Below are 14928 nucleotides of genomic sequence, written 5' to 3' on the forward strand. Positions count from 1 at the left end.
AGAACTGAATAGGTTCTAATCTTGTATTTGTTTTCATCTGATGCAAATTACAATTTTTCACATAATTGTGAAGAAGATAAAATGTAGGATTTCAGAAAGTTTCGGGAGTAAGGAACTAAGAGAGTACTGAAACATTCCAAGAGAACTAGAGTCACTTGTGGCTGATAGCCGTCTTACACAAGAATTTGTTCCCGGTTATTCAGTTAAGGTAGTATAGGTAGTATATGATTCTATTTGATGTGTTTTGCATAAATCTGTACACTCAAATTAATTCTGGATAACAATCAGCTACATGTTATTAATATTTTTTGAGTCCTAATACAAAGTAACATATACTGGTCTACATGATTCCAAGACAGAAGCATTTCAACATCTCTCTTTCAGGCTCTGGAATAGCACTCACCCATCTCCAGATAAATGTGAATGACTGATGAGACACTACAGAGACACACAGGATTTGCACAAAGAAAAGTATGTTTGTGGTAGATGACTTGAGAAAGGAGATCATGTTACCCACAGCCTGCAAAAGGCAACTGGGGACATTTGTAATGGAGATGTGTTATCCACAAACACAAAATGTTGCTACTAGATGAAAGCAATCCATTTAATTTCATAATGCATATTGCTTGGTAGTATGGGAAGACTGTCTATATCCAGGCTACATTAATTAGAAATTGAATTTTCGAAAATGATGTCTCAACTTTCATTTTATTGTACCTATTTCTAAGAATCAGTTCTAAGAAGAATAAAATGTGTCAATTGGATTTACTGTTCACATCAGCACTCAGCCTTTCATTCCTCCCACCCTCATTTCTCAATTCCATTATTTCTTGAGAAGCTAAGCAAAATATCAAACACACACCTAATGGCTAAAATTGTTCTTTCTTGCCTGAATTACACAATCACAAAATTGAAGCAACATGCTATGAGTATGGCCATGCTAATAGAAAATATTCGGTAATATATCTGCTATACTCCAACATTAAAGAGACTGTAATCCTAAAAAACAAAGAAAAGCTACACAGTTATGGAAACGTAGCTGTTACTGTCATACTTGTCTGAAATGTTGCCACGTTTTCTTCTCCCATGTCATCTAATGTGCTTTGTATAACTGCCTCACCTGTGATACATATACACACATCAATAAAAGTTTTATATCACCTCATTTCCGAGAGTTCCAGATCCTGTACAGAAAACTGGAATAGAAATCAATATAAACATCATTTCCACCCTTTTTACTGCATTGCATGTTGTAGCACCATACAGCGAGACCTTCAGAGGTGGTGGTCCGGATTGCTGTACATACCGGCACCTCTAATACTCAATAGCATGTCCTCTTGCATTGATGAATGCCTGTATTCATCGTGGCACACTATCCACAAGTTCATCAAGGCACTGTTGGCCCAGATTATCCCACTACTCAATGGCGATTTGGCGTAGTCCCTCAGAGTGGTTGGTGGGTCATGTCCATAAACAGCCCTTTTTTTTTCAATCTATCCCAGGCATGTTCGATAGGGTTCATTTCTGGAAAACATGTTGGCCACTCCAGTCAAGCGGTGTCTTTATCCTGAAGGAAGTCATTCACAAGATGTGCAAGATGGGAGCGCGAATTGTCATCCACAAAGATGAATGCCTTGCAATATGCTGCCAATATGGTAGCACTATCAGTCAAAGGATGACGTTCACATATCATACAGCCATTACACTGCCTTCAGTGACCATCTGTGCTTAATGTCAGCTCCACATAATGCCACACCAAAACAGCAGGGAACCTCCACCTTATTGCACTTGCTGGACAGTGTGTCTACGGCGCTCAGCCTGATCAGGTTGCCTCCAAACTTGTCTCCGATGATTGTCTGGTTGAAGGCACATGCGACACTCATCAGTGAAGAGAACGTGATGCCTATCTTGATCGGTCCATTTGGCATGTTGTTCGGCCCATCTGTACCAAACTGCATGGTGTCATGGTTGCAAAGATGGACCTAGCCATGGATGTCGGGAGTGAAGTTGTGCATCATGCATCCTATTGCGCACAGTTTGAGTAGCAACACAACATCCTATGGCTGCATGAAATGCATTATTCAACATGGTGGTGTTGCTGTCAGAGTTCCTCCGAACCATAATCCATAGGTAGTGGTCATCCACTGCAGTAGTATCCCTTGGGCAGCCTGAGCAAGGCGTGTCATTGACAGTTCCTGTCTCTCTGTATCTATTCCATGTCCAGACAACATCGCTTTGGTTCACTCCGAGACACCTGGACACTACCCTTGTTGAGAGCCATTCCTGGCACAAAGTAACAATGCGGATGTGTTTGAACCACGGTATTGACCGTTTAGGCATGGTTGAACTACAAACACCACATGCCGTGTACCTCCTTCCTGGTGGAATGACTGGAACTGATCGGCTGTCAGGCCCCCTCCATCTAATAGGCATTGCTCATGCGTGGTTGTTTATCTTTGGGTGGGTTTGGTGACACCTCTGAACAGTCAAAGGGACTGTGTCTGTGACACAATATCCACAGCCAACGTCTTTCTTCCAGTGTTCTGGGAACTGGGGTGATGCAAAACATTTTTTGATGTGTGTATGTGGCATCAAAACAGCTGAATTAGCTTTCCAGCACACAATATCACATCTTCTTCATACAGGTCGCTCTCTTTCCAACTAATAATAAGCTGACCTTCCTCAAAAGACATTAACAATTGTTCTTGGGCATTCATAATATGATTTTTAGTATTAATATAACTTTTCTACATATTTTTCCAAGTATTACCCAGAGACCAGCAGTTGGCCTTCAGTGTCCATAAAGTTGCTTAAAATAACGAAGATGGATTTACAAAGTGATGCAGATTGCATTATTTGTAAATGAAGGAGTAAAGTGTCTTGCTTTGTGTCAAAAGATTGGTTGATGATACAGTATATAATGTAATGTAAATGGATAGATAAAAAATCTACTCATCAAGAGGCAGCAGGGGAATGCAAACACAAAAGAGTTTAATTTTTACAAGCTTTTGGAGCCAGTGGCTCCTTCTTCTGGCAGAAGAGTTGAAGGGGAAGGAAGAGGGATAAAGGAAAAGGTCTGAAGAGGTTTAGGGAATGAGGTACAGATTAGAAAAGTCACTCAGAACCCCAGGTCAGGGGAGACTTAGCAGACAGAATGAGAAAGAAACAATCTTTCCTTCTTGTCCTATTTGATAAGTCTCCCCTGATCTGGATTTCTGAGTGATTTTTCTGAGCTGTACCGCTTTCCCTAATCCTCTCCAAATCTTTTCCTTCACCCGTCTTCCTTCCACTTCAATTCTTCTGCCAGAAGAAGGAGCCACTGGCTCCGAAAGCTTGTAAAGTTTAAACCCTATTGTGTGAGTGTGTTCCCCTGCCACCGCTTGGTGAGTAGATTTTTTATCTACCCATTTACATTATATTATGAATAACTGATTATTTTTGTTGTGTATGTAATGTAAGTAATTTGTGTTGTAGTGCACATCACTGTCACCATCAGGGTCAATGAGTCAGTAATTTGCCATGGTTTGAAGTTGGGCATTCTCACATAGTACAGTTGGTTAGTTGTTAAATGGTGAAACTTCTATACAATGTTTTTTACGGAACCATGAATTTTCAATACTGTATATAGGGAAACACTATAAAGAGGAAGACTTCCAGTTTATAATTATAAAATTCAAGTCAAATTTTACTGAGTGTGTACAACAGAAAACACAGTAAACGGTAAAAAATTAGAAAAGAATTAGCTGCAAACAATCACTTCGATACTGAACTTGTAAAATGCAACTTCAGTCAGATTTCAAGTTTTCACAAAAATCTACAAACTGCACAACTTGAACATCACATATCTAGGATTTTTTTAAGTGGGCAAGCAAATGTGTTTGCCTCCTATTTCTTCTGGATTATAACATAAGCATTTCTTGCTCCAAATGAGAAAATTGTGCTATTGTTGTGTCCTCAAGTTTATGGGCCATCACAAACCTACTGAATGTTTCAAATCCTTCAGTTGCATTTGTATAGGAGGACACAGGTACCTTCCAACAGATTATCACATTCATTTTCATTTCCATTTTCCACTCTTCTCTCAGGTAATTTACCGCCCTACCTTTGCCCTGTCTTCCCAGCCAGGGTCGAAACCAAAAATTTCTGTCTTTCCTTCTTCATCGTCATCATCATCATCCTGCTCTAATCCTAATGGTTACAGGCACTGACAGGGAAATATTCGATAAACAAGTACGTACACCATGTGCAAAATGCTGTGTAAGTTTAAATCTAAGACCTGTAATCTAAGGGAAATAAAAAAAATAAAAAAAGAACAAAAAAAACAGCATCAACAAGACAAATGAGAAGCACAATGTGTGTCACATCTCATGTGGCTCGGGCACTGATACTGACATGTGACTATGCTGAGCATGACCTTTCAGAGCCTGTGCAAATCCACAGAATGGAAAACAAAGCATCGACACCAGTGGCTTAAATGCTACAAAGACAGAAATAATTGGATATGGCTCCAAAACTATGAGCGTTAGATGGGGGAAATCATTGGACAGAGGAAAAGTACTAAAGAGGAAACTTTAGCATTGTGCATATGTGCCTTTTGTCAGGACCAGAAAAGGTGGATGTAACATAGAGAAAAACATTATGTGGAGGAATTTTACAAAGAGGTTTCACTGTACATGTAGAAAGCTGATCAATATTTGCAGCAATGATGGTATGTAGCTGTATTCACACATTTCCATTCTTCATTGGATGTGGAATGCCTGTAACAGGACAACAATTGAATATAGTGAGCTAGTCTATGAAATAGCTCTTTACTGGATCATCTGAAAAGGAATGTTGCGTGAGGGGGAGGACTGAGAACAGAAGTGCTATAGGTATCAAACAGGATATTGTGTGGAACTGGTACACAATGGAATGCCACTTTGAAAGGTAGGCAGAAAGGACAGAATCTCTGTTGACAAATACAATAACAGATTGAGGAGTTTGCAGTGGACATGTCCTTGCAAAACTAAATGATGAGAGGATATGGTGAAAAGCTGTTGGAGCTATGAGAAGTGATTGCGTGGGGAATCTGTTAACAGAATAGATAGATGGTACTGGATAGTTGCAGCTGAACATTTATGTCCACTGCAGATCAAACAATTTCGAAAGGTGCTGTTATCAGACAACATAGTCGTGCATCCCACACAGGTTCTGGCAGATGACATTCAGAGCTAGCTTGTAAAACCTTTGTAGTTCGTAGTTTGTTACATATTTCTTAGTGCTCTATGAATGTGTGGATATTGCAGGCACAGAGCTGGATGTGACACCTTAAGCAACACTGAAGAAAGTGCACAAAATGTAGGTTTGTCACAGAATTTAATAGTTTACGTGTATACAGACAGAGCTCCTGTCATTTTGGGGGGAAATATCAGGAACCATAGCGTAGCTGAATGGGAAAATGAAATAGTTTCCAGTACCCAAAACACATTGCTGTGCATTTTGAAGTAATTGATCTGTAATGCAACAGCAAATGTAACGACAGTCTAAATTTTTCCAAGCATTTCTCTACGATCAGTTTCCTCATTTACACATGTCTCCCCACCTTGCTCCCTGGCACAGATATGCTCTCACCTCTGCTAGTGAAGCATGTTTACTGTGAAGTCCTATACTAGCTTTAGGTATTAAGAATTAATTAGTTACATCCTTCTGATACTGAATATTTTCATCATATGAAATATAAACCACAGAAAGTCTTATCACAGACCAGTTACAACTTAGGCCACAAGGTAACAAGGTGCCTTCCTTCTAAAGAGGGCTGCACTGCGGAATGAGACAGTGGGGGGAGATAGAGATGGGCAAACTCGTTCATCCTTGGGAACTAGTTCACTAGTGATCGCTCTTTTTTGGGAACCATTCATTTTTACCCATTCACCATTCATTTGTGCTTGGTATAAGTTTCTCATGAAAAATTGAAAATTAGTGGCGTAGTTGACAGGAGATGGAAGGCGCCAAGAGGGGGCACTTGCCTCCCTACTGGAATACAGAGTTTTTATTCACAACAGAATTCTCACACATTTGTAATTTTCGTGATTGTGCAAAACCTCTTGTTTAGCCAACTGTAGTTTTATGTGGCAGATTGCAATGAAACAATATAAGGTGGTGCATGAATAACCGGCCCCTAGTACAGACTGCAATTACACATGATTTGTTGACTGCTACAAGCAGAATAGACAAACATTTAATAATTGCGCAGTGAAGAAATAGCAAAAAGGTTAAAGCAAACAACAACTTCGAAACAATAGATGACAATTGGTGAGCGACAATGAGCAGTCTAGTACTTGGGGCCAATTTTTCGTGTGCCACTCTGTACCACTGAAATAATATTGTAGAAGTTATCATACTCTCTTTACAAAATGCAACACCAGACTCTCGATTAGGGAGCGTGGACTTCATTTGGTTGTAAGTCAGTCTACCTTTCATAACAATGAACATGCTCTCTTACCTTGGATCAAAAAAAGACAGAAAATGGCCACTCGTGTGTGCTGTGCCGACTCCCTTTGCATGTGTAATAAAAAAAAATCTTGCCTTTTTACAAGTATTTCTTCTGTTGTTTATCGAAATACTGAAGTAAGCCGATATGCCGTTTTGTTACATGAAAAGATGTATGTATTATGTACTGCATAATTTTTATGTAATTTATGTCATTATAAAACACATTTTAATTACCGGTTGTGGACACTAAACAGAATACGGAAAGAACCAGAAGTTCAGAGTTCACAAAAAGACAGAACTGGGAACTATAAGTAGAAAGTCACGACCTAGACCGAGACCAACAGGAATGGAGCCAAGGCTGGAACGAGACTGACCGATGTGCCTTTGTGGGAATGAGACTGACCATTTCCAGAATTCATTCCTTGCACATTCTGTTTATCTTGATGAACTGTTCCTTTGGACACATTAGTTTGCAAACAACCCATATCTATGGGGAGCAAGAGGGGGAGGGAGAGGGAGATGGAGAGAGAGAGAGAGAGAGAGAGAGAGAGAGAGAGAGAGAAGAGAGAGAAGAGAGAGACAGAGAAGGAAAGGGGGGGAGATAGAGGGGGGGAGGGAGGGGGTCAAAGGAGGGATAAAGGAGGGAGGGAGAGAGAGAGAGAGAGGAGTGAGAAGGGCGAGGGGGAGAGGGGGAGGGAGGGAGGGAAGCAGGGAGAGAGGGGGGAAGAACAGAGAGAGAGAGAGAGAGAGAGAGAGAGAGAGAGAGAGAGAGAGAGAGAGAGAGCGCAACTTGACCAAAAGATCAGCTCTGATTGTATTTATCTGTTCGCCTGTTTACTGTTCAGGTCCCACCTTTATTTGGTGAATAGTGATTTATCATCACATAGATATTTTGATCATACTGGACAAATAACAATTATGCTTTACAATTACAATTCTAATTGTGAATGTCATGCAAAAGACTAGAAATCAGATAATCCTTACCTGATCCTGCATCATGTTGATATTTTAAGCATTTTACCTTTCCTGGGAAATCACATTCAAGAGTCTCAGGATTAAATAACGTCCCTGGTGCACAAACTTGAATAAATGCTCTTCCTTTCCAGCAATTTACAAATCTTCTGCAATCTGCTTTATAAGGAAACTGTCCTGTTGCCTTGTGAGGGCATAAGTCAGAAAATGGTCGCATCTGATTCCTAAAAACAGTATCATCTTCTGTTGGTGAAGGTGTAGTGTATACATTATTGATGTTTACTTCCTCAGCCACAAACATTCTGACAGATTTTGTTTCTGCATACTCTGGCCCATTCTGGTTTTTCAAATATTTATTTTCAAAATTATGATTCATACTGTCATATTCAACAGTTGGTTCTGTTGATCCATAATGAGGACTGGACCATTCACGGAAAAATCTTTTAGGTTTACTTTTCTCACTATGGACAATAATTGGCGTTCGTCTTTTATTTGCTGGGTCAACATAAAAGAATTGTGTCACGTTGGAAGAATGAACAGAGTCTCTAATATGCAGTTGACTTTTCTTTTCTACAGATGCATCTGTTATGTCTTCTCCAGGTACATAAATCTGTTAAGAAAAAAACAAAAGTTACACTAAAATACATGAAGGCCAAATCAATCAGAAAGAATGTATACGAAAAGAACAAAAATCTTTCTCACAGATACTGAGACAGACATAAAACTGAAATGAATAACTGCAAGAAAAGGCACTTCCAAATATAATACAAATATCACATTTTTGAACTGGCTTCCAAATGAAATGGACAGCCACATACACTGAAGAGCCAAAGAAACCGGCACACCTGCCTAATATTGTGTAGGGCCCCTGTGTGCATGCAGAAGTGCTGAAACATGATGTGGCATGGACTGGACTAATGTCTGATGTAGTGCTAGAGGGAACTGACACCTTGAGTCCTGCAGGGCTGTCCACAAATCTTTAAGAGAATGAGTGGCTGGAAACCTCTTCTGAACAGCATATTGAAGGCATCCCAGATATGACCAATAATGATCATGTCTGGGGTGTTTGGTGGTCAGTGGAAGTGTAAAGACTCAAAGGAGTGTTCCTAGAACCACTCTGTAGAAATTCTGTAAGATGTTGCTTTGTCCTGCTGGAATTGCACAAGTCCGTCGGAATGCACAGTGGACATGAATGGATGCAGGTGATCATACACGATACTTACGCATGTGTCACCTGTCGGAGTAGTATCTCAATGTGTCAGGTGTCCCATATCACTCCAACTGCATACACCACACACACCATTACAGAGCCTCCACCAGCTAGAACAGCCCCTGCTAATATGCAGGGTTCATGAATTCGTGAAGTTCTCTCCATACCCATAAAAGTCCATCCGCTTGATACAATCTGAAATGAGACTCATCTGACCAGGCAACATGTTTCCAGTCATCAACAGTCCAATGTCAGTGTTGACAGGCCCAGGTGAGGTGTAAAGCTTTGGGCCATGCAGTCATCAAGGGTATGGAAGTAGGCCTTCAGCTCTGAAAGCCCTTATTGATTATGCTTTGTTGAATTGTTTGCATGCTGACACTTGTTGATTGCCCAGTATTGAAATTTGCAGCAATTTGGGGAAGGGCCGCACTTCTGTCACGTTGAATGATTCTCTTCAGTCATAATCAGTCCCATTCCTCCAGGATCTTCCAGCCACAGTATATTGGAGATGTTATGTTGTACTGCATTCCTGATATTCATGGTACACTCGTGAAATTGTTGTATGGGGAAAACGCCACTTCATTACTATGTCAGAGATTCTGTGTCCCATCGCTCATGCACTAACTGTAACAACATGTTGAACCTCGCTTAAATCTTGATAATCTGCCAATGTAGCAGTATTGACCGATCTAACAACTGCGCCAGACATTATTGTCTTATGTAGGTGGATAGATCACATAACTAATGAGGAGGTATTGAACAGGATTGGGGAGAAGAGAAGTTTGTGGGACAACTTGACTAGAAGAAGAGATCGATTGGTAGGACATGTCCTGAGGCATCAAGGGATCACAAATTTAGCATTGGAGGGTAAAAATTGTAGAGGGAGACCAAGAGAGAAACACACTAAGCAGATTCAGAAGGATGTAGGTTGCAGTAGGTACTGGGAGATTAAGGAGCTTGCACAAGATAGATTAGCATGGAGAGCAGCATCAAACCAGTCTCAGGACTGAAGGCCACAACAACAACAAGGTGTTGCTGACCACACTGCCATATCCTGCCTGTTTACGTATCTCTGTATTTGAATACACATGTTTATACCATTTTCTTTGGCACTGCAGTGTATAAATATGGGTTAAAGTCAAGATAGGAGGAGTTGCAAAAGTCTGTATCAAATCACTGTAGTTTAATTGTTAACTATAATAGTTTCCTGTGTGTTGGCAAAGTGGTCATTACAGATACTGAATTCACTATTCAAGACAAAAATGATGAAGGAAGGCTACGATCATGTTAAAGGAAGCTTCTCAGTACTCATCTGGAGTGGTGTAGAAAAATTACAAGAATATTAAATAAGGATGCTGGAAAATGGATTTCCACACAATTAGTATCTCCTCAAATATACATTCTGCTGCTACATAACAGAATACATTAACAAATATTTTAATGGACAAGAATCACTGCTCAAAGTTGTGCATTAGCTTGGTGACTATACCCTATATCATAGATTACAACTAAGAATATAATGTGAAAATTGCAGACCCAGTTTTAAAACTCTTCAAATTAATTCTTATGCAATATGTAAAACATATCAGTGGGAACAATCACAGCTACAAAGCGAAAGACACAGTACACAGAATAAGACGTGAAACAAGTACACCCATTAGTCAAAATATTAGTCATCCTTTTAAAGGAGCACTGGAGGACTATGAGTGGTGCAGAATAGGTAACTGCCAGTCATGTGGCCCTCCACCACTAATGTACATCATGTCAGTGAAGTGGTATGTGCAGCACTTCATTGTATGGTATCAGCATAGTAAGGTCAGGTGATGTGGAGCTGTGACAGAGTGGCAGAAATGAGCTATCATATCAATGAAAATAATGAATTTTTGAAAACATAATGTATCTGGACAGATAAAAAGATCTACTCACCAAGCAGCAGCAGGGTAACACACATATAAAAGGTATTACATTTGCTCAGCCCAATCTTGCCACTTTCATGATGATGATGATGAAATGATGAGGACAACATAAACACCTAGTGATCTCGAGGCAGGTGAAAACTCTTGACCCTACCGGGAATCAAACCTGGGACCCCACGCTCAGAAAGCGAGAAAGCGACCGCGAGACCACAAGCTGCGGATGCAAGCTTTCAGAGGCAGTGGCTCTGGCTTCTGACAGAAGGATTGAAGATGAATGAAGAGGGATGAAGGGAAAGGACTGGTGAGGTTTAGGAAAAGGGGTAGAGATTAGAAAAGTCATCCTGTATCCCGGGCCAGTGGAGACTTAATGGATGGGATGAGAAGGAAAGACTGACTGTTCGAAACTGGATCAGGCAAGATTCAAAAACTTGAGAGCTGAAAGGCGGAAGAAAGTGTAATAAGCAAGATAGAGATTATGGCTAGAACATCGTGCATGAGTTAATGAGAAAAAAAGCTAAGTGCATTGTATGTGATAGGGGTGGGAGGGGGACACTGAAAAACACACAGGTCAGAAAATGAAAGATGTAGAAAACTAAAACAGAGTGGAGAAAGGAATAGTTACTGTGAAGAAATGCTGAGACCAAATAAATTAATGTAAATTAAGGCCATTTGGGTGGCAAGACCCTAGGACCAGTTGTAGTGCCAGTTCCCACCAGCAGACCTCATTCTGTCAGAGATTTTTCCCACCACATTTAGAAAAGCTTTTTGTCATCCTCTTAATCTCTGCAATATCCTTGTCAGACCCCATGCTCCTTCAGTACCCATGTCCCTACCCCTGTGATGTCCCCACTGCAAAACTTGCCCTGTGTACCCTCCTACCACCACCAATACCAACCCTTTAACTGGCAAAACATATACTATCAAAGGGAGAGCCACTTACAAAATGACACGTCATATACTAGCTCCTATGTAAACACTGTTTGGCCTTTGCACTGACATGACTAACACCAAGTGAAAATGAAATTATTATGTAGCACTGATGCCCAAGAGGCCTCATTTGGGGAAGGCTGGCTGTTGGATTGCAAGTCCTATTTCAGGTGATGCCACATTGGGCAGCTTGCTTGTCGGTGATGAAACGAAGATGAGAACAACACAACGTCCATTCTACAAGTGAAAAAAATCTCCAACCTGACCGGGAATCAAACCCAGACCTATTGTGTGGTAGGGAAACACATTACCACTCAGCTAAGCAGGCACACTTACCACCAAGTTAACAGTTACAATGAATGGGCATAGGCAGAGGGTGTATCCTGATAACACACAATATCCTGTCGCAGAGCATGCACTACAACATGACAGTTGTGATCTTGGTGTATGTTTCACCACATGTGCAATTTGGATTCTTCCCCCATACACCAGTTTCTCAGAACTCTGCAAGGGAGAACTGGTACTACAATGTGTTCTTGGTTCTTGCCACCAACCTGTCCTTAATTTATGCTAAGTTATTTGGTTGCAGAATTTCTTCACATTAACTACTCCTTTATTCTCTCCATTTTAGTTTTCTACATCTTTCATTTTCCAACCCAATTATTTTTTTCCACCCCACTCCCACCTCTAAAACATACAATGTGCTTAGCTTTTTGCTCTTATTAATTCATACATGTGTTTTAGCATAATCTCTCTCTTGCATATTCCCCTTTTCTCAGGTTCTTAAATCTCAACTGGTTCAATCCCCAACAATCAGTCTTCCCAACTATTCCCATTCGGTATGTCTCCCCTGACCCAGGGTTCTGGGTGACTTTTCCAAACTCTACCCCTTTTCCTAAACCTCACTGTTCCTTTTCCTTCAACCCTCTTCCTTCTACCAGAAGAAGGACTCACTGGCTCCGAAAGATTGCATACATAATACCTTTTATACGTGTGTTCTTGGTGAGATGATTTTTTACCTGTCCGATCATATTACATTTTCAGAAATGAGCTATCATGTTTTTAAACATGTCCATGACCACACTGTGAAAGAGGTTCCTGAGTTGTTAAAGTATTAGTGTGGACTGTCTCACATGTCTATAAAAATCATGTACTACTCATGCTCATGTTACATGGTGTAAGAACAGTGGTCATTAAGTGACCTTAACTGACAAGGATCAGAAACAAATCTCACACCTTTTCAATGACAATCGATTTCAAACCCAAATGTAATTGCTGCTGTCAATGAATGCGGGTCTACCTCAACCAGTTTCTGAGTGAACAATTTGACAGGAACTGCAATCAGTGGACATTTGGAGCTGGATACCTAGCAAAGGCCATTGCTTACAGCCGTGTGTCACTGATGATATCAGACAATAATGGAACAGAACAGTACTTGATCTGAGAGATGTACTGTGACCCATGAGTTGTGATTTTGACTCTTTTTCAAATTACACAATGTGTCAAGGGCAATGACTACTCAATAGGGCATTCAGTCTCTATAGTGTAGAGTGTGTAATTAAGGTAATGATTCTGTGATGTTTTGGGAGTACAGTTTTGTATTGCAACTTGGGCCTGCTCATTTAGGTTATTGTGAATAGAAGCAAGGATGTCAACATTATTGGTGAGCAGCTGTTGTTTTCTCTTACACAACTTTGCAACAAATGTGCTGTGGGCCACTCCCATCTTTCAAGATGACAACAACCACGTTCACAATGTGACAAACATACTTTCCTACTATGACCAACAAATGTGTATCATAACGCAACTAGATGGTTAACTCAACCAATTTTGATCCCTTAGAAAATCTCTATATGACTAATTGGAACTGTAGGTGAAACAAAGCAATCACATTTCAGCAATCTTGTTGTTCTATGGTATCATTAATGAGTGGCCTCAATGCATATAGCAGAGCTGAACAAACTTGTTGACTCTCTTCCTCACTGAACAGTGGCCATTACCAAGGACAGAGAAAGTTTTATGTAATGTTATGGGGATATTGCCAGCTGGGGTGAACAAATCTTTTGTCCAGTGTATTTACAATGCTGGGAAAAACACCATTTAATACTACTCAACTTTAACTATGCGAAACACAGCACAATCTTTTGTCCAGTGTATTGACAATGCTGGGAAAAACACCACATAATACTAATCAATTGTAACTATGCAAAACACAGAAATGCTTTTTATACAAATAAATCAAACTCTCTTATTACAGTACATCAGCAAGTCATTGATTAATTCATACAAAAGAGAGATCAAAAACACTGCATTAGAACTGAAGGGTTATGACATAAGTGAACTTTTTACTTAAAACATAAAAAAGCAAAGAAAATGTGATTACAAAAATGTATATTTTTGTACTTCTAGAGCTATGCATTATACATCTGTGAACATTTGGACACATTTAATTTGCTGTCTGTATTTGTGTCACTAGTGTATTAACTTTGTAAGCCACTTTTATGTTAATGATGAAGTTAAATGAAACGCTTGAAAAACTGACTGTTGGGTTTGACCAACATCATGAAAATGGTGGACATAAATGACTCATTGAAATCTATGCCTACTACAACCAACACTATAACAAGAATTACAGATATTCTCATGACAGCACAATCATTGGTTTTCCCAACTCACAACCAAACCATCATCATTAACCCAACCTAAACTCAGGGTATGTCTCACATCAGTATGTCACCACAAATAAGATATCATAATCACATTTGTTGGCTTCACCAATACATAACCAATTTGTCACCTTTTAAACTAATCTACATTCGAGACAGCATAAGAAGATCGATGACAGCTGGAACCAGTGTTGCCAGTTTTTAATTGTGAAGCTCAAAGAGCTGCAGGTGAGAAGCATAGCACTTTATAGAGCTGTGAGGGCACTGAAACATTGCCACAGAGACTTTTACAAAATTGTATTACGTGACTGATTGTGGCAGGCATGTAAACCTGTTGCACCCAGCAACTATAAGGGATCAATTTATGCCAACTTGATTAGAGATGTATTACAGATCAGTATGTCACTACAACTAAGGTTTTGTGATCACATTCATTGGCTTCACCAACTCACAACAAAACTGTCATCTTTTAAACTAACCTAGAACTCAGGCTATACTGTAAATCAGTTTCTCCACAAAATGTACATTCCAAAAAATAAAATAGTTACAAAACATGTAATGTCATTGTTCTACACTCTATTTGCACACATATGACATCACATGCCACATCATCTAGATCTACATCCACACTCAACCAACCACAGTGAAATGCATGGCACAAGGGGCCTTCTCTTTGCACCAGTTATTAGGGCTTCTTCCCATTCCATTCATGTGTTAAGAGTGGGAAGAATGACTGTTAAAATGTTTCTATGTGCACTGGGATTAA

The 14928-nt window shown here is 39.9% G+C and overlaps 1 protein-coding gene across 2 annotated transcripts in view; it reads right to left on the bottom strand.

The window, feature by feature from the left end:
* Positions 1 to 14928, bottom strand: part of LOC126273387 (serine protease svh-1-like) — a 356722-nt gene that overhangs the window by 283874 nt on the left and 57920 nt on the right. For both annotated transcript variants that reach the window (XM_049976948.1, XM_049976942.1), the window contains exon 2: positions 7456 to 8053. In XM_049976948.1, coding sequence (XP_049832905.1) covers positions 7456 to 8053 — 598 coding nt within the window. The remainder of the gene's footprint in view (positions 1 to 7455; positions 8054 to 14928) is intronic.

This window comes from Schistocerca gregaria, chromosome 1, assembly GCF_023897955.1.
Source record: "Schistocerca gregaria isolate iqSchGreg1 chromosome 1, iqSchGreg1.2, whole genome shotgun sequence".
Lineage (NCBI taxonomy): Eukaryota > Metazoa > Arthropoda > Insecta > Orthoptera > Acrididae > Schistocerca > Schistocerca gregaria.